This window comes from Harpia harpyja, chromosome 4, assembly GCF_026419915.1.
Source record: "Harpia harpyja isolate bHarHar1 chromosome 4, bHarHar1 primary haplotype, whole genome shotgun sequence".
Taxonomy (NCBI): Eukaryota; Metazoa; Chordata; class Aves; order Accipitriformes; family Accipitridae; genus Harpia; species Harpia harpyja.
The window spans coordinates 85,272,545-85,294,126 of record NC_068943.1 but is presented as its reverse complement, the minus strand read 5'-3'; the positions used below and the strand labels follow the sequence as shown (position 1 = coordinate 85,294,126).

Genomic DNA, 21,582 nt, shown 5'->3' with positions numbered 1-21,582 from the left:
GTTCTTTGCCATGGGGGGGGGGGGGGATGTTGTCCAGGGGGGCTCCTCCGGTCCCCTCCCAGCTACCCACGGAGCCCCCACGGTCGCCGGTTCTCCCCACCCGCCAGCTGTGGGGAGCGGGACCCCCCCGGCACAGGAAATCCCTCCTCATGAATAGGGGCCGTGTCCCCCCCCCCCCCCGGCTGCAGGGGCCCCTCGCCGGCTGGGCAGCCGCTCGCCCGCCTAATCCCGGCCCCGGCGCGGGGGGATTTGCAGCGCCCCGGCCCCATGAATGATTCACTGGGGGATTAAGGGGCCTCGGAGCCCCCCCCCCCTCCGAACAGAGCCAGCAGAGATGGGGGGCAGCGGCCCCCCCCCCCCCCCCGGAGCCCCCACCCCATGGTGGCACCTCCGGGCACCCCTGCACCCCGGGGGGCTTCACCCCGCTCCTGAGCCACGCAGGGTTCCCGTGCCTGCAGATTGGGGGGATGCTGGGGGGGCCGCAACCCCCCATCCCCCCCAAGCCCCGCTCCCCATCCTCCCGTTGCCGTGGCGATGGCTGGAGGCAGCCGTGGGGGATATTTTTAGCTGCTGGTACCGCACTGGTGGTGGTGGTTGGAGTGGGGGGGGGGGCAGCCCCACGGCTGTTTGCACGGGTGTGCACGCACCCGCGTGTCTGCGACACACCTGCGCACACCCGTGTGCCCGTAGCCACCCACGCAGAGGTATCCGTGCACGCCTGGCCGCGGGCGCCTGCGTCTGCGCACACGCGCACGAGCACACGCCTGCCTGGGCGCACGCCTGGGCGCACACGCGTGCAGGCACATGCACACCTGTGCACCTACGCACACACGTATGGGTAACGCAAACGGGTACGTACGTGTGCACGCACCCGCCTGCAGGCATGCCCATTCCTACGTGCACACCCATGTTTGCACACTCCCGTGCTCGCACACACGCGTGCCTGTATGCACACCTGCACTCACACATGTGCGTGCGCATACACACGCGTGCATCCGTGCACGCACCCAGACACAGGCATGCACAACCCCATCTGCACACATGTACGTTCCTGTGTGGGCACACTTGCATGCTTGGAACCCCGTGTTGGCACCCCCACGCCCTTGTGCATCCCATGTTTGCGCCCCCATCCATTTGCACACCCACACCTTTGCACCCCTGCGCCTTTGCACGCACTGTGCTTGCACACCCATGCGTTTGCACCCCCATCCATTTGCACCCCCACACCTTTGCACGCCCCATGCTTGCACGCCCACACCTTTGCACCCCCATCCATTTGCACCCCCATGCCTTTGCACCCCCATCCACTTGCACACCCACACCTTTGCACACCCACACTTTTGCACCCCCATGCCTTTGCACGCCCATGCCTTTGCACCCGTCCATTTGCACCCCCACACCTTTGCACACCCATCCATTTGCACACCCAGGCCTTTGCACAGCCAGGCCTTTGCACTCCGTCCATTTGCACACCCACACCTTTGCACGCCCCACGCTTGCACCCCCACCCATTTACACCCCCAGTGCTTGCACCCCCCCGCCTTTACACCCCCATCCATTTGCACCCCCGCGCCTTTGCACGCACCCTGCTCGCACCCCCTCCCTTTCCGAACTACAACTCCCAGCAGCCCCCGCGCCCCCCCGTCGTCCAATCAGCGCCCGGTTTGATGGCGGGTCCCACCATGGCGGTGCCCAGGCGCTGAGGGAAGCGTTTGCTGGTCGCCGCGGTACCGGGGGAAGGTGAGGGGCGGCCGGGGTGGGGAGCTCCGGGGCCGATCGGAGGTGCGGGGGCCGGCCCCGGAGCTCCCCCCCCCGCCCCATGGGGGTACCAGGCCCCCGTCCGCGGCCTCCCCTTCCCCTCAGGAGTCACTAGGCCTCGCTCACCTGCTGTCCCCCAGGCTTTCCCGGGGGGGTGTTTGTCAGAAACCCCCCCCCCCCCCCAAAAAAAAAAGCCTGTCAGCCTTGCCCTGACACTCTCCTTTCACAGACCGCGGCCATGAAGGTGGTGAACCTGAAGCAGGCCATCCTGCAGGCCTGGAAGGAGCGATGGAGCGACTATCAGTGGGCCATAAATATGAAGCGGTTCTTTCCCCGTGGAGCCACCTGGGACATCCTCAACTTGGCAGGTCGGGGGGGACTTGGGGCTGGGGGAGCCACGGGGGATGGAAGCGGTTGGGAGGCTGAGCAGGGGTGCAGGAGTGGGGTGGATGGGGCTTTCTGTTTTGGGGCTACTTGCTCCGGTGCTGCCCAGGGTGGTCCCGTTGCTCGGCCCAGAGATGGACCCGTGGTTAAGCTGGCCTGAAGCTCAGCTGATGGTGGAGGGTTGGCCTGGTGGGACACCCAGGCAGGGCTGGGATCGCCGCTGGCTGCAGCGAGACGTGCCGAAACGCTGCTGGCGCAGAGCACCGGGATTGCTCTGCTCCGTCCCCACACCACTCACCACCCGGTTGCACACAGGTTCCCACTAGCTGCCTCAGTTTCCCTCACTGAGAGAAAATATTGACCCCGTCTGCCTCATCAATGTGTCTAGCCAAGGGAGTGAGAAGCGCTGCAAAGGAGCCAGGTGCTGCTCCGAAGGCTGCTTCCCACCCCCGGTTATTAGGATTTCTTTTCCCGTCCCTATTCAAGGGCGTTTGACACAAATCCTGCCAAACGCTGGTACCTGCTGAGCTCCATGGTTTAAAGATTTGCCAGGCTTTTATGCCAATTATAGAAACTTGTTGCTAGGTTTTTTTTTTTAACTGTGCAGCAAGCAAATGTTTGCAAGCCCTGGATAAATAAACAGAGTGCTGCTCGAGAATTGCTGCACCGGGAGATTTAAAGGGGAATAGCCCTGGCACAGGTTCCTCACCCCACTGAGGGGGGAATCTTTCCCTGGTGGGTCTTTTTTTCCTCTCTCTGTCCTACCAGTGATTTTTCTGGCAGCATCTGGCCCATGATGGTGGGTTTTGTCAAACCATGTCCTCACAGCTGAGCTCCTCAGGCCGGGTTTGTCCCCCTCCCGCTGCGGCCTGTGGTGGGGTCAGCACATGGACTTGTGGGGCTGGAGGAGCCGAGCTGGAGCTGTGGGGCCTGGCTGTGGCAGTGGGGCGACAGATTTGCTCAGCGGAGCTGGCACAGCCGGGGGAGCGGGGGCTGCGAGCGCAGCGCTGGGGGCTGTGGGGGGTGGTTGGCTTGAGGGCTGGCCCTGCCGCCGGCCAGCTGGTCCCCGGGGCTCCCCGGTGCCTGTTCCCGGCCCGGTGGGACTGGCTTCTGCTCTGCTCACTGGGGCAGCGAGGCCCATGGGGTATTTGGCATGGGCCCATCTGCGTAACCCCCGAAAGTGGGGTACCTATGATTTCTGTAGAAACAGGTTTCTCCTGGCCAGCTCTTAGCCAGGGAAAGGCTTGTTAGCCCAGGCTTCATTGGAGGGCAGCCCCTCTGCAAGGAGGGGAAGGGAGCCGGGTTCCTTTTTCCCCGCTGCAAAAGGGAACTTAAAAAGGAGGATGCTGCTGATACTGTTCTGGGCAGCACCGAGTGTTGTGGGCACACAGGGAGGCTGTTCCTGAGGCCGCGATGGCTGTAACAACCGCTGCCTCCCTCACCGCAGCCCTAGAGCTGTCATTTCCCAAGCTCGTGCCTTTCAGATTTAAACTACAAAGGAGGAAAAGCTGGCACGAGCTGCCAGGATCACGGCGGTGCCCAGCAAATCTATGCTGACACGTCTGCAGTGGGTAACAGCATGTGGCTGGCTCGTGTTGACACTCCCTGATTAGATGGGGAGGGGAAGGCTGCCATTAGCCTTCTGTCCTCGAGCTGAGATGCTTTTGGCCAAGGTCTCAGCCTTTGAGCAAGACCCAGGGAGTCTCCTGCTCCCGCGGTCGGGATCCGGCGACGGCTGCTGCTCCTCCTCGTCTTTGGGGCGACGACTTCCCAAACGGCTGCTGCCCCCTCTTGCATCTGGGTGCTTTGACCTACTTACAGCCCGTGCTGCAGCCCGGGGCCTGCTTTCGGGAGGTGGTTCCTGCGCTCTGCCATAGTTCAAATGGTCAATTAAAGGCTTGACTGAGCAGATAGGACGGGCAGAGCCCCTCCAGCGTCCACGGGCCAGTGCTGGCAGGCAGCCGGCGGCAGGGAGGGCCAGACATGCAGGGCTGGTCCCAGCTGAGAGGGACTGTCTGCCTGGAGTTCAGCCCCAGGTGCCAGAGCAAAAGTCACTCGGCAGAGGATGCGAGAGCCTCCTGGGCAGGACGTGGGAGGAAGGGGAACGTGTTTGGAGAGCAGCAGGCGCTGTTTTGGGGCCAGGGTGCCCGGGGAGAGCTGAGTTAGCAGGAGGCTGCTTGCACTGCCTGAATTATTTACTGGCTTTTGCCGTTGGGGATTAGAAAGTTGTGGGATTCAGTTAATTTCAGGGAAGAGCGGTGCAGAGTCACTGTGGTTAGCACAATTTGTCCTTGCCACCTTTCCTGTGGGAAGAGGGCAGAGCGTGCATGTGTCTGTGTGTCCCCACACTGTGTACGTGCTGAACTGGGACCTCCTGGCCCCTCTCCTTTGCTTGCAGAGGCTCTTCTGGAGCAGGCGATGATTGGGCCATCACCGAACCCACTTATCTTGTCCTACCTGAAATACGCTATCAGCTCCCAGGTAATGACACTCCCCACATGCTGCCTCCCTGCCTCGCGCTGCAGACGCTCCTGGGTGTTGCCTCGCAGCCCCAGTTAGCAGGTGGGCAAAGAAACCGGGGTGTGGAGTTGGTGGCGGGCAGACACCCCGAATCTCCCATCTGTGCCTCCCCTGGGCTTGGGCAGGCGGTGGAGGGCTCAGCGCGTGCCCAAGGCAGGGATGTTTCTGTAAATAGCCTCTGCCCATCGCCTGGCTGCATGCAGGGTGGAAATTCTTGCCCTCCGAGAGCCTCTGCGCTTGCTGTAAGCTCTGTGCTTTCTTAGCACAGCATTTAATATTGCCTGAAGTTTGTGTGAAACAAATCAGCGATCACCTAAAAATGTCTGTTTGGATTTGTGCCGGGTCAGTGCCCCAGCCCTGTCTGTGGTGACAGGCAGCGAGGCCATGCCCTGACCTTGCTGTTCCTCAGCAACGAGCACCGCGCTGGCAAATGTCACCCGCTAACACGCCGCTGCACCGGGTTTGTTTTGGTTTTGTGTTTTGTTCGTAGATGGTGTCTTATTCCACGGTCCTGACGGCCATCAGCAAGGTACGTCTCTGACAGGTGCTGTCTGAGGTTTTTCTCTTTAGCTGTGAGCCACGTATCCATTTCCCTCCCCACAACTCCCACCAAATATAGGTCAAGTGGAAAACGACATCCTCTGCTGAGTCAGCAGCGGTCAGACAGTGCAGATTAGCGCCCGAGTCCTTCTGTGTCCCGCTGGGGACAGGCTGCCGCTGCACCTGGCAGGTCCCGCTCTGGTTTTGGGGACGGCTGCGGGTGTGAAAGCCTCGTCCCTCCGTCGTGTGGGGCCTGGCAGGCTCCTGCCCCGCAGCGCCCTGCATGTAAACCACGCCCCGGCTGCCGGAAACCACATCCCTCTGTGGCCGGCGGCGCTGGCAGCACCGTGGGGATCCAGAGCTGGCGATGGAAAAGCAGTGCCGTTCACGAGGGAGGGCTGCCAGCACCCGAGTCAACGCGGCTGTGGCTGCCCGCCCTGCTGGCTTCCCATGGGTGCTCGGCATCCCCTTCGCCGCTTCGTGGGGAGCAGTAGCCCCTTGCAGGCTGCGTCAGGCCCCCACCCTCCCCGGGCACTAGGCTTGTCAGGGCGACCTCTGATCTGAAGGAAGAATAATATAAGGGAGAATAACTTCTCTCCTCCCGCCTCCTTGTAACTGGGGGACGGGAGGAGAAAGGCGCTGGTAGCCACGCGATGCTGGCGTTGTTTTGAGGTGCCGCAGGCTGAGCTCTGAGCTGTGCCGTAAATGTGCTGCAAAGCCCCGGCAAGGGTGGGGACCCCTCCAGCGGGGCTCAGCACCGATCTGGGGTGGTGGGTGCGCTCCCAGGGGAGGGCAGAGCCAGCGTACGGCCGGCTGACGCCGAGCACAGTGGCAGGTCTGCTCCGAACGGCGCAGGCTCGTCGCCGTTCCCCTGGTCGTGCGTCGCTGCCCGTTCCGGCAGGGCGGGCAGAGAGCTGACCTTGACAGCCGAGGCTTCCTCCTTCAGATCAGCGTGGGCTGAGAGCAGACCTGCAGGCTAGCTCCGGCCCGGCGGGGCGGCCCCATCTGCTCTGCGAGGAGGCGGGGGGCCGCGCTTCTGCTGCCCACCGCCCTCCCGGCCCCGCGGCCAGCCGGGCTGTTGGCGTGCGCTGCCAGCCCTGCCGAGCCGGGGGTGGGCACGCGGGCTGGCGCCGAGCCACCGCCGCGTCAAAGCAGCCGGCGGGGAGCGGAGCTCAGGCCCCCGCCGCCGTCTTGGGAAGGCTGCCGAGAAAACCCAGCCTCGTCCCCGCTGCCGTGGCCCGGTTGCCTCCCGCAACCCCAGGAGGGCATGACCCAGCCGTTGGACAGCCCTGACCTAGTTCTCATTCAAGTGGCTGCTGGGCAGCTGCCAGGGCGAGCATCCTGTGGCCAGCAGCGCCCAGCCCAGCTCCTGAAGGAAGGGGTTGAGTTTGTTTTCAGAGCTGCTGGAGCTTGGCAGCCCCCATCTGAAATCCCTCCTTCTTCCCCTGCTCTAGTTTGATGACTTCTCCCGGGACCTGTGTGTCCAGTCGCTCTTGGAGATCATGGACATGTTCTGTGACCGCCTCAGGTATGGTGTGGCCCTTCCAGCCCTGCCACCTCGGCCCCAGGCTGTACCGTGGGCAGTAATGGGAGCCGGTAGGGCCTGGCTGGTCCCGGGGTACTCACCCTGGCAGAGAGAGCCAGGTTCCCCCTCCAGCTCTGTGTCCGTTCCTGAATTGCTGTCCCCCTCCGGCTGCCCTGGCCTGGGCTGCCATGCGAGTCCCAGCATGGAGAGAGCAGAGGGAGTCCAAAACCCCACCAGCTTTGTGCGAAGCTGCAAGAAACCCACGTATTCTGGGATAAATGTCTCCACCGTGATATTCCTGCCCAGCTCAGGTAGATAGGGGTGGGTGTAAGCCCTGTGGCCTGAGGGCATCTGTCCCCTCAGAGCGTTTCCTTTCTCTCGTGTGGCCTCTGCAGCTTCCCAGGACCCTGTCTACGTGTCCCTGTCTGCCAGTGCTCGCAGTCCTGCCTGTGCTGCCCTAGGCGCTCCAGGCAGCTGCCTTGTTTTGCTTCGTGCTCTTCCGCTGGTGTTGCAGGACCCAGGGGAGTCCAGACAATTCAGGCCACAAAAACTTTTTTAGAAAGCTCAGAAATCTTCCTGTTAACCCCTGACAGCCTCTTCTGGGAGGCCAGAGCAGAAAGCATGCGGCGGGGGGCAGTGGGAGGAGGAGGAAGGCTGAAGGTAGCAGCTCTTCAATTACATGAAATGAAGCAGCAGCAATGAATATGCATCAGTCACAGATGTTGACAAGGAGCTGTTGCTGGCCAACTGCAGAGCCAGCCACTTAATCCAGTCCTTGCCTAATCTGATCCTCTGCTTAATTTGATCAAAACTTCTGGCCCCAATGATTTGTGCATCAGGAGGGGAAAGCGTTCACCTCTCGCAGCACATTGATCAATGCTGAGCCTCTCTTAGCAAGATAATTTGATTAGAGGCTTGGAAACTTTCCCTGTAGGAGAGTGGCCAGAGAGGAGGCTGCACTGGGGAGACTTTATTTCCCCTGGCACAGCAGGGATGCTCACAGGCTGAGCAGGTTGGGATCTGCGGCAGAGGAGCCGGGAGCCAGCGAGCAGGCTGGGCTGGGAGCACAGGACATGGGTTTGGATTCCCCAGCCCACCCTGTTTCTGTGCCTCGGTTTCCCTGGGGGCAGTAGGCCAGCCCACGGTGAGCACGGTCCTGTTTCTCTCCCCTTCCCAGCTGCCACGGCAAAGCAGAGGAGTGCATCGGCCTCTGCCGGGCGCTGATGAGTGCCCTCAACTGGCTCCTGCGCTGTGCGGCCTTCTACACCGAGAAGGTGAAGGAGACGCTGGAGCAGGCGGCAGCTGAGAGCCAGCTGAAGATGTGTCTGGAGCGGCTGGAGAAGATGCTCGGCAGCACCAAGAACCGCGCCCTGATCCACATCGCCAAGCTGGAGGAGACGTGTATGTTGCTGCCCCTGCCCTGCCCTGTGGCATGCTCTGCCTGTGGCCGCTGCCAGGGCTTCCTCCTAGTCGCTGCTGGCCCTGGGGAGATGTCATTGCCACCTCTCCCTTCCCCCTGCCTGGCTCCTGCCGCATTGTCCCTGCGGCTCCAAGCCCATCCGTCTTCCAGCCCTGTTGCTGTAACTGTCTCCTCCCTGGCTCCGTGCCACCCTCTGCCCCCTCCCCTCCATGCTGCCCTTGGAAGAACAGCAGAATTAATGTGAAGGCTGCATGAGCTGTTCCTGGGCGCGTGGCGGGCCCTGTGCTCCGCCAGTGTGCCTGGCACAGCCCTGCACCTTCGGTTGGTGCCTGCATCTGGCCAAGAGGCTGTGCCAGGCTGAGCCTGAAGCAGGAGCTGCTGGGTGGCATGCAGGCCCTCGGCTTGGGTTCGCAGAGGTGCACCAAATTCTGCTCACCGTGGGGCCTGGCGGGGAGCCCCAGCCTTGGCAGGCCCTCTGTGCTGCCATGGGCCTTGGAGCCAGCCAAGCTTCTCAGCATGTCACTGTCCCCACCACTGAACGCCTGCCTTCCCTCCCCAGCCTCCTGGAGCACTGTGGAGCAGTCCCTCATCAAGCTGGGGGAGAACCTGAATAGCCTCAGCAACTCCCCGCTGCGAAGCCAGGCTGACGACTGTGTCTCCCTCATCAAGAGGTAGCTTTGTGTTGCTGTCTCCACGGGCTCAGGGTAAAATGGGTCTAAGCCCTGCTCTTGGGGCTGAGAGCCTCCTGCCTCCCTCCACGCTTGCTCCCTGCTTTCCTGTCCCTTCCCAGCATGGACCCCTGCACCAGCAGTGGGCTGGGGCTGGTGAGAGGCCCTGGTGCCCCTGGTGAGAGGGGACAGGGCTAGTGGTGACTTGCTGTGAAGGAGTCTTACCCGGGGGTTGCTCCTCCGGTGACTCTGGGGACCCTCGCCATCTCTCAGCTGCTCTGGCCACACCAGAGCTGCTGTCCCTGCTCTGGATTCCCCCGGAGCTGCTCCCAGGGCCCAGGCTGTGGCATGAGGGTTTGGCTGTGCCCAGGGGCTCCTCTGCAGGGCACAGGAGCTACAGGCTGTCGTGCCCCAGAGAGATGCAGGACAGCAAAGGTGAAGGGCTTGGCCGGGAAAGGAGGATGGGACAGGAGGAGCCAGGATACGTCCCTGCAAGGCTCCAGTGACCCTGTGCTGTTGTCTCCCACCCAGTATCCCCACCATGCTCTCGGTCCACTCCGAGCAGCTAAACAAGACTGGCTTCCCCACCGTGCATGCTGTGGTGCTGCTGGAGGGCACCATGAACCTCACGGGAGAGACCCAGCCGCTGGTGGAGCAGCTGATGATGGTGAAGAGGATGCAGGTACAGAAGTGGCATCTTGTTCTCCTGCTCAGGGTGGCCTGGGGCTGTGGGACCAGGGCCTCGCTGCAGCTCTGTGCTGTGTACCTCCCTGTGCTGATCCTGGTCCAAGGGTATGGGCGCAGCTGCAGGGAGCAGTGTGAGCCCGTCAACACCTTTGCAGGGGGTTCAGGGTTTGGCTGAGGTTGGGGGAGGTGCTTTATTGCCTTTCCAGCACTGGAGGGTTTTGTCTGTGTGCCCTGCAGCGCATCCCCTCCCCACTCTTCGTGCTGGAGATCTGGAAGGCCTGTTTTGTGGGCCTCATCGAGTCCCCGGAGGGCACAGAGGAGCTGAAGTGGACAGCCTTCACCTTCCTGAAGGTATGGCCCAGCCCCGCCGCGAGCGCAGTGCTCCGAACTCTGAGCCTGCTGCTGCCTTTTCCCCTGCTGAGTGCTGAACCCTGGCAGAGCAATTAGCTCTCCTCTCCCGCAGTGTGCCCCTCGAGGTCCCCCCACACCCTGGCTGAGCCTGCGGCAGCCCTCCTGCAACCCACTGAGCATCAGCTTTGCTGTCCAGGGCCACTTTTCAGCCCAGCACCACTTTGTTTTGCAGAGTGGCTTTCCTGAGATGTTTCCCTGGGGGAAATTGTGGCCTTTGAAGGATGCCACAGCAGTCTTGGGGCCTACGCTCCCACAGCTCAGCGGTGGGCAGCCCTGGAGCAGTCTGCTTCACCTCCCTTCTTTGTACCAGACAAAAGGGATCTGCGTCTGATTTTAGGCCTGACGCATGCTCTAGCCTGTGCTGGGCTTCTCTGCAGCCTCAGTTCCCTGCCTGGCTGTCGAGAGGTGGCCATGCCCTGTGGCTCCCTGTGACGGTGGAAGGGCCCTGCGGAGGGGAGGCAGGGGCACAAAGTCCCCTGGGTGCACGGGCTGCTCCAGAGATGGCTCCTGTCCCTGGGCTGGGAAAGCAGCTGCTTGCAGGCGTGTTTCGCGTGGGCCCCTGCTGCCTGTGTGGCTGGGAGGTCCTGACTGTGGAATGGGGTCTGCCTCAATCGGTCACATCCATGCCCTGTGTCTTTCAGATCCCCCAGGTCCTGGTTAAACTCAAGAAGTATCCCCAAGGGGAGAAGGTGAGTTGATGGCCGTCATTGTGTGCACAAGTGAGCTGTGTTTGTTGTGGTGGTGCTGGTGCCTGGCCAGAGCTGCGTGGGGGTAGCTGGGGTAGGAAACGGTCTATGTCCCAAAACCCTTCCTCTAACGGACAAGGCGGCATGGGAGGGGAAGGTGGGCTTGTGTCAGCAGCGCTCCGAGCTGAGTGCTTGGCTTTGTGCACGGCAGGACTTCACTGAGGACGTGAACTGTGCCTTCGAATTCCTGCTGAAGCTGACGCCTCTGCTTGACAAAGCAGATCAGCGATGCAAGTGAGTGCTCGCCATGTCCGGGGCTGACCTGCAGCGTTATGAGCCTGTGGCCAGTCCGTGCCACAGTCAACCTGTCCTCTCTGTTGGGAGCTGTGGTACGGGGTGCTGGGGCAGCTCCTGGCAAGGCTTTTTTAGTTCCTGATCCAGTTCCTTCTTCCTGGGGACCTGATGCTGCCAAATGAGCAAGGCAGTGAGTGTCTGACAGCTGATTCACATGTTAGTGATGCTGTGTGATATCTGGAGCTGCTTTTGGCCCTGCAGCATCCTCAGAGGGGTGGGAGTAGCGCCAAGGGGGCAACCCAGGAGTCCCCCTGCCCTGTGGCTCTGCCTCGGGCAGCAGGAATGCTGTCCCTCAGGCTAGCGCTCTCCTCTCTCTTCCAGCTGTGACTGCACGAGTCTACTCCTGCAGGAGTGCAGCAAGCAAGGGCTGCTTTCAGAGGCCAACATGACCAACCTGGTTGCCAAACGGTACAGGCCCCTCAAAAGTCCGGATAACCAAGTGGGGTTGGAGCACCTTTTCTTGCTGTCCTTCTTGAGGGGGGAGCATAAAGGACCAGCTGTGATGCCGCTGGCTGTCCTGTAGCTGGGACACTGTGGCCTGGAGGGACGAGGCTTTGCTTTCAGTGACAGGCTGAGTACAGTCAAAGTCCTCTCAGAGTGGCAGCTGGTGGTGGCCTGAGGTGGTGGCCTTCCCTCAGGGGTGCTGATGGTGGAGGTGGGTGGGAGGTGGCTGAGCGTGGGGAGGAGTGAGGCAGGGTGACGAATTCCTGCTCACTGGCCCTTCTTTGTGGATCCCCCAGGACGGCGGACAGAGAACACGCTCCACGCTTGAAATCAGCAGAGAATGCCAACATCCAGCCAAACCCGGGGCTCATCCTGAGGGCCGAGCCGACTGTCACCAACATCCTGAAGGTGAGTCCCCTCCTGCATCCATGCTGGGCAGGCTGGTCTCAGCTCCAGAGCCTGTTTCCAGCAGCACCGGTCTCACCAGGCAGCCAGGGTGGTTGGGAGGTGCCTGATCTCCCCCTGCACTGGGGTGGAGGAATGGAGGAATCACTCCCAGCCTTGCCGCTCTGCCGTGGAGACCAGGACCTCCCCTCCTCCTTCCCAGGAAAGCCGGAGGAGCCGTCAGTCAGCACATTGTTGTCAGTGCCAGCAGCCTGAGCTCAGCCAGCTCTGCCTGTCCTGCTCCTAGCCGCTTCCCTGTGTGCATCTCCTCTGTTCCCTGGGGACTATCCCCCCCCCCGTCTGTCCCCAGGTCCCTGTCCCTGCATCACTCTGGTTGCCTCACTGCTGCTGAGTGCGAGAGGAGGTTTTGCTGCTGGTCGTGCTGCCCCAGTCTGCTGCAGCTCTCCCCTGCACCATGCCCTGTGGTGCCTGGGGCACAGAGGGCTCCATCCCCATCCCGCCGAGCCCTGCGGGTCTCTGCTTATCGAGGCCTCACGGGACAGCTCTGGCAGCCGATCAATTTTGCTCCCACAGCCGGAGTTTTACTGCTGCTCTGTAGCACACATTCCCCGTGACTTCTCTTTCCTGTATATTTTTTTTGTAGACCATGGATGCGGATCACTCCAAGTCCCCTGAGGGTTTGCTGGGGGTCTTGGGTCACATGCTGTCTGGGAAGAGCCTGGACTTGCTGCTGGCAGCGGCAGCAGCGACGGGCAAGCTGAAATCCTTTGCTCGGAAGTTCATCAAGTGAGTGTCCACCTGGATGACACTGTCCCTGGTGAACAGTGGGACTAGGGTGAGCGGGCAGGCCCCCAAGCTCTCCCCCAGACAGGGCTGTATGTGCCTCTGGCCCAGTGTCTGTGCAGCACTGGACCCAGTAGAGCCCTGGGGAGGGTTGGGATCTCAGGGAGACTGCACCCTACAGCATCCCATCTCCTTTGCCTCTGTGTGAACAGGGCAGAGAATCAAAGTCAGTTTGGTTTAAGGGTATTAAGAGGACTGAAAGCACTGGCACAGCCTCGGATCCAGGGCGCTTGCTGTGTGTGCACCTTTGGTCCCCAGATGCCTGTGTCCTGGTTAAAGCACATGCACCAGCACGCGTGGGGCTGCGTGACGGGCTTCCTCGAGCAGGGAGGCCTGAGGCAGCTCGAACCACGCCAGCCCAGCGGGGTGCATGGCCCTGCTGTGCTCGCTCTGTTTGGGGGTTCATGCCGCTGCGGTATGGAGAGGGCTGTGCTCAGAAATCCCCACGCAGCCGGGCAGAGCCGGCTCTGGTGAGAGGATGCACTCAAATGCTGGGCCAAGTGGGTGTGGGGAAAAGCAGCGTTGCTGGACCTGTTTTGCTGCAGGGGAGCAGAGGCAAAGGGAGGAGGCAGCTTTTCCCTGCTGTGCCAGAGGGTGTCTGCAGAGCCGGGCTCCGCTTCAGTCCCTGCCCACCCTATTCCTCCATGCGGGACACAGAGCTGGGTGCTGGGATGGGGTGCGGGAAGGGGTCTGCAGGCAGGGGCAGCCCCCCACCTGTCTCGGGGATGGGAAGAGGCCTGTTTCATGCGATGGTAATGCTTCACTGCGGCTCTCTCTGCCCCCTCTAGGCTGAATGAATTCACGAAGCACATCACTGGAGAAGGCTGTAAGTGTGTGCGCATCCGTGTGTGGGGTGGTTCGAGCTGTGCTCCCCCCGCCGCCACGTGCTGGGACGCTGTGGGGCCCGGCTGGATTAAGCTGGGACTGGCTGCGGCGCCAGAGCGAGCCGAGCTGTGCCGGGCCCGGCTGGGGGCTGCTGGCAGGGAGCCCGGCACAGGGGCACGTGGCTGGGTGCCAGCAGGGACCTGGGCTCCCGGGGACCCGCTGCCCTCACGCGTGGCACATGCGTGTCCATCCCAAATGTGGGGTGTTCCCTGCTTGCAGGGGAAGAGCTCCTTCTCCCCAGCCCAGCCCGCAGGGCCCCTCGGGGCTGGCCCTGTCCCGGCTCCCTCCCTGGAAGGGGTGATGTGTCAGCACAGAGCCTGAGATAAGGACTCTGACTGCATTTGCGTGTGATGAAATTTGCTGAGTGCTCTGACCTTCCATGGCGTGGGGGGAGCCTGGGGGTGGGCTGGGGCTGTCAAAGGGGAGGCCAAAGCCGCTCTGGGGACTCAAGCAGGGGCAGACGGGGTGGAGGGAGCCACTTGGCACATCCCCTGGAGCCCTCGTTCACACGCAAGCACTTGGGGGTTAAAAAAGCTGCTTGGAGGAAGCAGGGTCCCAGCCCCCGAGCTCACAGGGCTCCTGCCTCCCTCCTTGTGCCAAGGCTGGAGATCCCCAAGGTCTTTGTTTCTGCTCCCTCAGCCAAATCAGCCCCGGTTCGTGCCCTGCTCTTCGACATCTCTTTCCTCATGCTGTGCCATGTGGCCCAGACCTACGGCTCGGAGGTAAGCATCTTCTGAGGGGCTGGGGCTCTGACCTTGCGAGCGCAGCCGGTGCGCTGCAGCCTGCCAGCCTCCTCTAGCGGCCAGCCTGCCACTGCCACCGTCCCCACCGTCCCCGCAGCTGCCCCGCTGCGTGGGGTAAAGCACCCAGTGCCTTTCACCTGGTGCAGGTAGAAATCTGTCCCTGCAGGGTCTGTCGGTGCCAGGCGATAGAGCAGGGGTGGCTGCAGCCTTCCTGAGGGCTTTGGTTGTGCTGCCTTTATGGTACCGTGGTATTGGTGGGAATGCTGCCTCCGCACCCTCTCCGGGCTGGCTCTGATCTCACTGGACTTTTCCCATCGTTGCCCCTCTGGTTTGGCGCTGGCTGGGGGGGGCTTGCAGCCAGGCTGAACGTCAGCCCTCCCCTATGAGAGGAGGAACTTGCAGCCCTGCTCAGGAAACAGCAATTTGATTGCATGAAAATTTTCCAGGTTTCGACATCTGTGTGTGTTGGGAGGCGAAATGATACCAGAATACTGGGAACATGGAGAGGGAGCGAAAGGCGAGCAGGAGGGATCCTGCCTGGCCGGCCCTGGGGAGCGGGGAGGGGGAGTCCTGGCTGGAGGCAGCTTGGAGCGGACGTGCCCGGGGCTGTCTGATGAGGTCTCATTCCCCTAGTCCAGCCCAGAGCGACTTTCCTGACCAGCTGCTGCTGAACAGATGTGCAAAACTTTTTTGACAAAAATAGTGTCCCTTGGGTGATGGTGGGCTGAAGGGAGGAAGCAGCGTATGGGATTCCCAGCTCGTGTCCCCCCCCGGGAGCCCTCCCAGCTGGCTGCCAGCTGGGCTGTGTGCCCCGACCCCACGGAGCCGTGGGCCAGCCGGCCCCAGCGCTGGGGACCCTGAGCCCAGCTTAGCGGGCGGGGGGGACCAGTGGCCCTTTCTGGGCAGGACATGGTGACCCCCCCCAGCCACGCTCGCAGCCCCTCGGGACTGGTCCTGTCCTGGCATCTTCCCGAGGGAAGCCGTCTGAACGCTGCTGCTCGGAGATGGGCCGTGGTCCCCCTGGGAAGTCCTCTGGTAGAGGGGGAAAACCACAGCCCACAGGCTGGAAACCAGTGCCTTACTGGGAGCTGACCAGTGCCTGCCACAGGGCGGCGCTGTTCCCCTGGCCATGAGCTCCCCAGGGCAGGGGTCGTCCCCCCCAGGGTGGGGGTCCCCAGCAGGATCCCTGCAGGATGCAGACCGCGTGGCAGACCCTGTGCCGGTTCCTTTCCAGGTGATCCTGTCGGAGTTGAGCCCGGCGGGCGAGGTGCCCTTCTTCGAGACCTGGATGCTGACCTGCATGCCCGAGGAGGGGAAGATCCTCAACCCTGACCACCCCTGCTTCCGCCCCGACTCCACCAAGGTGGAGTCCCTGGTCGCCCTCCTCAACAACTCCTCCGAGATGAAGCTGGTGTAAGAGCTCAACCTGCACACCCACCCTGCCAGGCCAGGGCAGACCAGGGTGGAAGCACCCACCCCATATTCCCTGGCCCTGTGGCCACTCTGACCATGTGCCTGAACCCCCCCCGCCTCTCTCTTCCCTGGCAGGCAGATGAAGTGGCATGAGGCATGTCTGAGCATCTCAGCCGCCATCCTGGAGATCCTCAACGCCTGGGAGAACAGCGTCCTCACTTTTGAGTCGATCCAGGTGGGCCTGGCGGGGGGATGGTGTGGGGCAGAGCAGGGGCACCAGCGCTGTGCTGTGCCCTGAGGAGGGGCTAAGGCTTGAGCAGGGCAGGGGTCCCCCGTCCTCCTGCCCTGAATGCTCTTGCAGCCACTGCAGAGCTTGCTGGCTCCTTCATGACTTGGGTGGGGAACTGACTTGGCTCCAGCCCCTTGATGCTGCCCTGAACCGCCCTGTTGGTGGCAGTGGGGCTGGCAGGGGTAGGTTCACCCCATGGAGGGGAGAAGGGCTTGGACCCTTCAGTTGGGGCCCACAGCCCTGGGAGGTGATGCGGAGATGAATCCTGTGCATCCACACATCTGTGCTCATCCACCTCTGCTCCCATCTTCTCTCCTAGAAAATCACAGACAACATCAAGGGGAAGGTGTGCAGCATGGCGGTGTGCGCAGTGGCCTGGCTGGTGGCCCACGTCCGCATGCTGGGCTTGGATGAGCGCGAGAAGTCCCTGCAGATGATCCGGCAGCTGGCCACCCCCCTGCACGGCGAGAACACGCTGCAGTTCTACAATGAGCGGTGAGCTCCAGTGCACCAGGCCCTGTGCTGTCTCCTGCCTTCCACTTCCCACTTCCCGGGGCCTGCGTGACCCTGTGTCTCTCCGCCACAGCGTGGTGATCATGAGCTCCATCCTGGAGCACATGTGTGCGGACGTCCTGCAGCAGACAGCCACGCAGATCAAATTCCCCTCCACGGGCATGGACACCATACCCTACTGGAACCTGCTGCCCCCCAAGAAGCCCATCAAGGAGGTGCTGACGAGCGTGTTCACCAAGGTGCTGGAGAAGGGCTGGGTCGACAGCCGCTCCATCCACATCTTTGACACCCTGCTGCACATGGGGGGCGTCTACTGGTTCTGCAACAACCTGGTCAAGGTACGGGGTGGAGGAGGGAGGTGGCTGTGACCCCCAGCGCCGTGGCTGGGTGTCGAACCCAGGACTTCTGGGTCTAGCCTGTGCTCTTAGTGCCCAGGAGTCTTGGTTGTGGCTGGGCTGGCTGCTGTGACAGTCCCGGGCGCTGGAGGTGAGCGGGGCAGGCCCAGCCGTGCCCATGCCTACCTCAGCCCTGCCCTCCGCCTCGCAGGAGCTGCTGAAGGAGACGCGGAAGGAGCACACGCTGCGGGCTGTGGAGCTGCTCTATGCCATCTTCTGCCTGGACATGCAGCAGCTGACACTGACCCTGCTGGGCCACATTCTGCCCAACCTGCTCACAGACTCCTCCAAGTGGCACACACTCATGGACCCGCCGGGAAAGGCCCTGGCCAAGTAAGACCCCGGACCCACGGGCACCATCTCCTTGGGGGCGGGTGGGTCTGTTAGTGGAGATGGGGAGATACTCTGTGCTGGGACGGGGGTCCCAGCTGCCCGGTTCCCACTCTGACCCTGGCACAGTGCCGACAGGAGCAGATATGCTGGTGTCCTCGGCCCCATTCCCTGCTGCCTCTCACCGAGGAGGGATTGGTTATGTCCTGTCCCAGTGCATGCTCTGGGCTCTGCTGTCTTCCCTTGCTCGTGCACTGTCACCCAGGTGGGCTGGCAGCACCTTGCAGTGTCCCTGCTTTGTCCCCAGGCTCTCCGTCTGGTGTGCCCTGAGCTCCTACTCCTCCCACAACAAGGGCCAGGCATCCGCCAGGCAGAAGAAGAGGCACCGAGAGGATATTGAGGTGTGTCTGGTGTGGAGCAGGGTTTGTTTGGAGGCTCTCTGTGTGCAAGAGCGGGCAGCGTCTGTGGGAGGTGATGGTGGCAGGAGGAGTTGGTAGCTGAGACCAGACTCCCTGCCCAGGTTCTCTGGGCTGTCTGACGTCCTTCGACCTTAAAAGATGGGGTTTTCCCTTCTCTTTTCTGGGGACGGGGGGCTGTAGTGAGATGGTCGGTATGTGGTTGGCCCAGGCTGAGATGCTCTGGGTGAACAGAGATCATAGTCCTGGGCTACGGGGCTGTGCGGAGCCCAGGGTGGGTCATCAGCGCCGGGAAGGGGGGCCAGGATCCCCCCACGGAGAGAGGCTGGTGGGGCTGAACCCCCTCTGCCCCCCCAGGATTACACCAGCCTGTTCCCACTGGATGACACGCAGCCCTCCAAGCTCATGCGCCTGCTGAGCTCCAACGAGGAGGACGCCAACATCCTCTCTAGCCCCAGTAAGTGCGGGTGGGGAGGGTGGCTCCTGGGGTAGGCACGGTCCTGCCTCACTGCTCATTTCTGCGTGTGAAATATGTATTGGCACAAAACCACTTCTCTTCCCGAGCTGGCCAGGTGAAGATTTAGAATGCTCGAGTGTGTTTTGTGGAATTACCCTGGAGCTTTGGCACTTAGAAAAGGTCAAGCTCTTTAATTTATCTGATCAGAACAGCTTAGGAAAGGGGATGAGGTTACACGTTCCCTCCGTGACGTTGCCACCCAACCCAGTGCATCGTGCACGAGGGGCTCAGGGAGGTTTTGTTAGAGCCTTGTCACCCCCAGCCAGTCTGCGTGGGACTGAAGAGCTGATGTGCTGCAGCAACAGTGGCAGGAGGTGACGTTTCTGATGTCTGTGGCTAAATCCTGAAATTCCACTGTTGTTAACAAGGCAGCAAGAGGAGCTGATGAGTCCCTACAGTCACGTCTCTGTGTCCCCGCAGCGCAGTGCCGCGGGTTGCGACAGCTCCAGCAGGACATGCCGGGGGGTGTCTGTGCCGTCCTGCCATGACAGGGTGCTGTCACGGCTCCCACGTATGTTGTCTGGACTCCTGGACAGTGAGTCAGGATGTTCCTTGGTCATTGTTTCTCCTGATGCTCTTATCCTAAGTTACTCTTTATTTATTAGTTCTCAACACATCCATCAACCTGTGGTTTTTGTTGGTTTCATTACTGTTGAAATATGGGGTTTTCCCTTTATTTCACTATCTTTTTTTAACTTCTGAGGCAGTTCCACCTCTTTCCAGTGACATTCAGGACTTTTTTGGGCTGTTTGCTGCAGTGATGTGGAAATGCTGCTTCCTGCAGCAGCCACGTAACTCATGTGATTCCATGAGAAAAGTGTGGGAGGGCTTTCTTTTTTGGTGAGCATCCTCAGAGTGGCACAAGGTGGGTCCTGCTGATTTTGACAGTAGGTGTGTACTATGGGGTCTGCACAAGAGCATTCCCAGGGGATTCCCATCCAGCTGGACGGGAGATGGCCCAGTTCCTCTCCAGCAGGAGCACCCAGCAGCGCTTCACAGTTTGGGTCAGATAAATCCCCTTGGTCTGTCCCAAGATTTGCTGCTAGTCTGTTGGACATGCCTCAGCTCTGGTAACTAAATTGTACCCTGAGAGTGAGATTTGAGTGCTGCTGTGCAGCTGTTGAACATCTGGCTCGCTCCTCCCAGCCGGCTGTGCTGCAGGCAGCGTGCACAGGATGTGTAGCGTATGTGTCGCTTCGCCTTGGCAGACCGCTATTCTTCTCTCCTGATCGTGACATTGCATTACATTGCTCGTGCCCTCGCGGAGCGTCAGGGACGAGTCACTGCTGCAATTAAAACCGAACAGGGAGTAGCAGGGATGCACACTCACGGTCTCACTCACGCTTACCCTTTGGAGAGGTCATTAAACTTTGTAAGACTCGGAATAAATCTGGCTTGTGCAAGAGCGAAGTGTCACACTCCAAGAGCAGCAGCGGCAGCATGCGGAGACCTCCCCGGGCTGCTGTGCTTTGTCATGCCTGGGGCATGTGTGGGCCTGCGCTGCCTGTCAGGGCTGCCTGCACTCTGGCAGAGAGGGACGGTGACTGAGGCAGAGACTGCCTGCTGCGTGTCTCTGGTGTGCCTGAGCAGCAAAGACTGTGCTCATTTGGGTATGGAGGATGCCAAGGACCGTGGTCCAAACCTCTCCCACTCCACGGGGTAGCTCACGGCAAAGCCCCTCCTCGAGGCCAAGGGCTGGGAGAGCTCCAATGGCCAGAGCTGGCCAGGGTGGTCATGTTGGCACGGCCAAGGGGGCCAAGAGGCTGTTCCAGCCTCCCCCCAGCCTGATGTGTGTTCTCCTCCCCAACAGATCGCTCGATGAGCAGCTCGCTCTCTGCCTCCCAGCTTCACACCGTCAGCATGAGGGACCCGCTGAACAGGGTGCTAGGTAATGGTGGGGCTGGATCCCAGTGGGGGTACCCGGTGGTGAGGCCTGGCCGTGAGGTTGGATCCAGCCATTCCGACACTGGTGGGGACCTGTCCCCTTTGCAGGAGGCTTGGGCCACCCCCAGCCTCCCTGAACTGGTGTGGCTTTTGATGTTTCCCTGTCTCCACAGCAAACCTCTTCCTGCTCATCTCTTCCATCCTGGGAGCCAAGACGGCCGGCACCCACACCCAGTTTGTCCAGTGGTTCATGGAGGAGTGCGTGGACTGCCTGGAGCAGGGCAGCCGCGGCAGCATCCTCCAGTTCATGCCCTTCACCATGGTGAGTCCCACGGCCGTGACATCCTTCTCCGTGGCTGCAGGGTGCTCTGGGGCGCTGGTCTCATGGCTCAGGCAGGCACGTCCAGCGGAGTCCTGCTGCCCGGCTCTCATGTCGCCAGTGCTGTTGTGAGTCAGCTGTGTTTCTTCTCTCTCCGGGTAGGTTTCGGAACTGGTGAAAGTGTCCACCATGTCCAGTCCAAAAATTGTCCTGGCCATCACGGATCTCAGCCTGCCCCTGGGCCGCCGTGTCGCTGCCAAGGCCATCGCTGCACTGTGAGTGTGGCACCTCCCTTCTGCTGTGCAGGAGAGGGCTGCCAGCCAGCTGCTGGGAAATCCATGAGAACCTGGATGCTGGGCTGGGACTGGGATGGCTGGGACTGGGATGGCTGGGACAAGCTCTCCGTCACCGCGGGCTCGGCGTGGCCCTGCCCGGGGGCTGCTTCCCTCTGCATTTGGCCTCCCAAAGACATCCCCTTGCTGCCTCACGATGGGCTTTCAGAGACTGAGACAAACCCCCTGCTTTTTTTGTATAATTAATTCAGTCCTTTTGTAGAACCAGGCTTTGCTTCATTTCTGTTTGGTTTCCTGACTGCAGCCCAGGGCTTCCCAAAACCCTCATCTCAGGGCAAGCGTGATGGGAGAGCAAGTGGCTAAGACCTGCACTGGCCAGGGGAGGAAAATCACACTCGCTCTGTCCCTAACCTGCCTCCCCTGACCCCAGAGAAGCCCAGGAGACCGGTGGGCTGCCTGTGATGCTCCACTTGGGGAGCGGGTGCCTGCGGCCGGCCAGCTGCAGATGTGCAGCTGGGTGGAGCGGAGATGCTTTCCTGCCACGCTGTAAGCTGCAAGCAAATTCTTGTTGGAAATTCCTCCACGTGAGCATGAGTTCACCCCGCGTCCCCGGCTGTGAGCACGGCACCCAGCGGCCAGTGAGTAACCGCAGCCTTGCCAGCACCACGCCAGCCTTGTGCTGGGAGAGGCTCCTCCGCGGGGCTGTCCTGGCACCCAGTCAGCTGCTTTGGTGGTGAATCTGCCTGTAACTGTCACGAAACCCCGACCCTGAGGGGGTGGCAGGGCCAGGACAGCTTCGCCTCTGCTCCTTTCATTTATGTTTTCTGCTTGACTCATGAGAAAGGGGGAAGCAGTGCCTGGGGTGGCCAGGCACCAGCCTTCCCCTTGGGGTGCCTCAGCTCTGAGCCTGGGTCCCTGCTGCAGCCCCAGGGATGTGACT

General features: G+C 61.5%; 1 protein-coding gene across 3 annotated transcripts; it reads left to right on the top strand.

Moving 5' to 3' along the window:
* Positions 1-1,651: 1,651 nt before the first annotated feature.
* On the top strand, positions 1,652-20,906 carry MED24 (mediator complex subunit 24). Of its 3 annotated transcripts, XM_052785406.1 has the most exons (26): positions 1,652-1,740; positions 1,988-2,126; positions 4,541-4,623; positions 5,153-5,191; positions 6,657-6,730; positions 7,905-8,128; positions 8,707-8,818; positions 9,347-9,497; positions 9,740-9,853; positions 10,555-10,602; positions 10,811-10,893; positions 11,275-11,361; positions 11,694-11,805; positions 12,446-12,588; positions 13,434-13,471; positions 14,170-14,252; positions 15,508-15,686; positions 15,822-15,921; positions 16,295-16,470; positions 16,562-16,826; positions 17,035-17,216; positions 17,521-17,614; positions 17,987-18,086; positions 19,957-20,034; positions 20,204-20,352; positions 20,512-20,906. In XM_052785406.1, exons 2-26 carry the CDS (start codon positions 1,997-1,999, stop codon positions 20,626-20,628), a joined length of 2,961 nt encoding a protein of 986 aa, XP_052641366.1. In that variant the 5' UTR covers positions 1,652-1,740; positions 1,988-1,996; the 3' UTR covers positions 20,629-20,906. The 3 variants fall into 3 exon arrangements, with proteins under 3 accessions (XP_052641366.1, XP_052641367.1, XP_052641368.1); XM_052785407.1 differs by lacking the exon at positions 5,153-5,191; XM_052785408.1 differs by lacking the exon at positions 19,957-20,034.
* Positions 20,907-21,582: the final 676 nt, after the last annotated feature.

Excerpts from the sequence above, each read along its gene's own strand:
- MED24 (XM_052785406.1), top strand. The coding sequence starts at position 1,997 with ATGAAGGTGGTGAACCTGAAGCAGGCCATCCTGCAGGCCTGGAAGGAG. Across the intron at positions 15,922-16,294 it reads TCACTTTTGAGTCGATCCAG|AAAATCACAGACAACATCAA; the intron begins GTGGGCCTGGCG and ends CTTCTCTCCTAG. Across the intron at positions 18,087-19,956 it reads CAACATCCTCTCTAGCCCCA|ATCGCTCGATGAGCAGCTCG; the intron begins GTAAGTGCGGGT and ends CCTCCCCAACAG.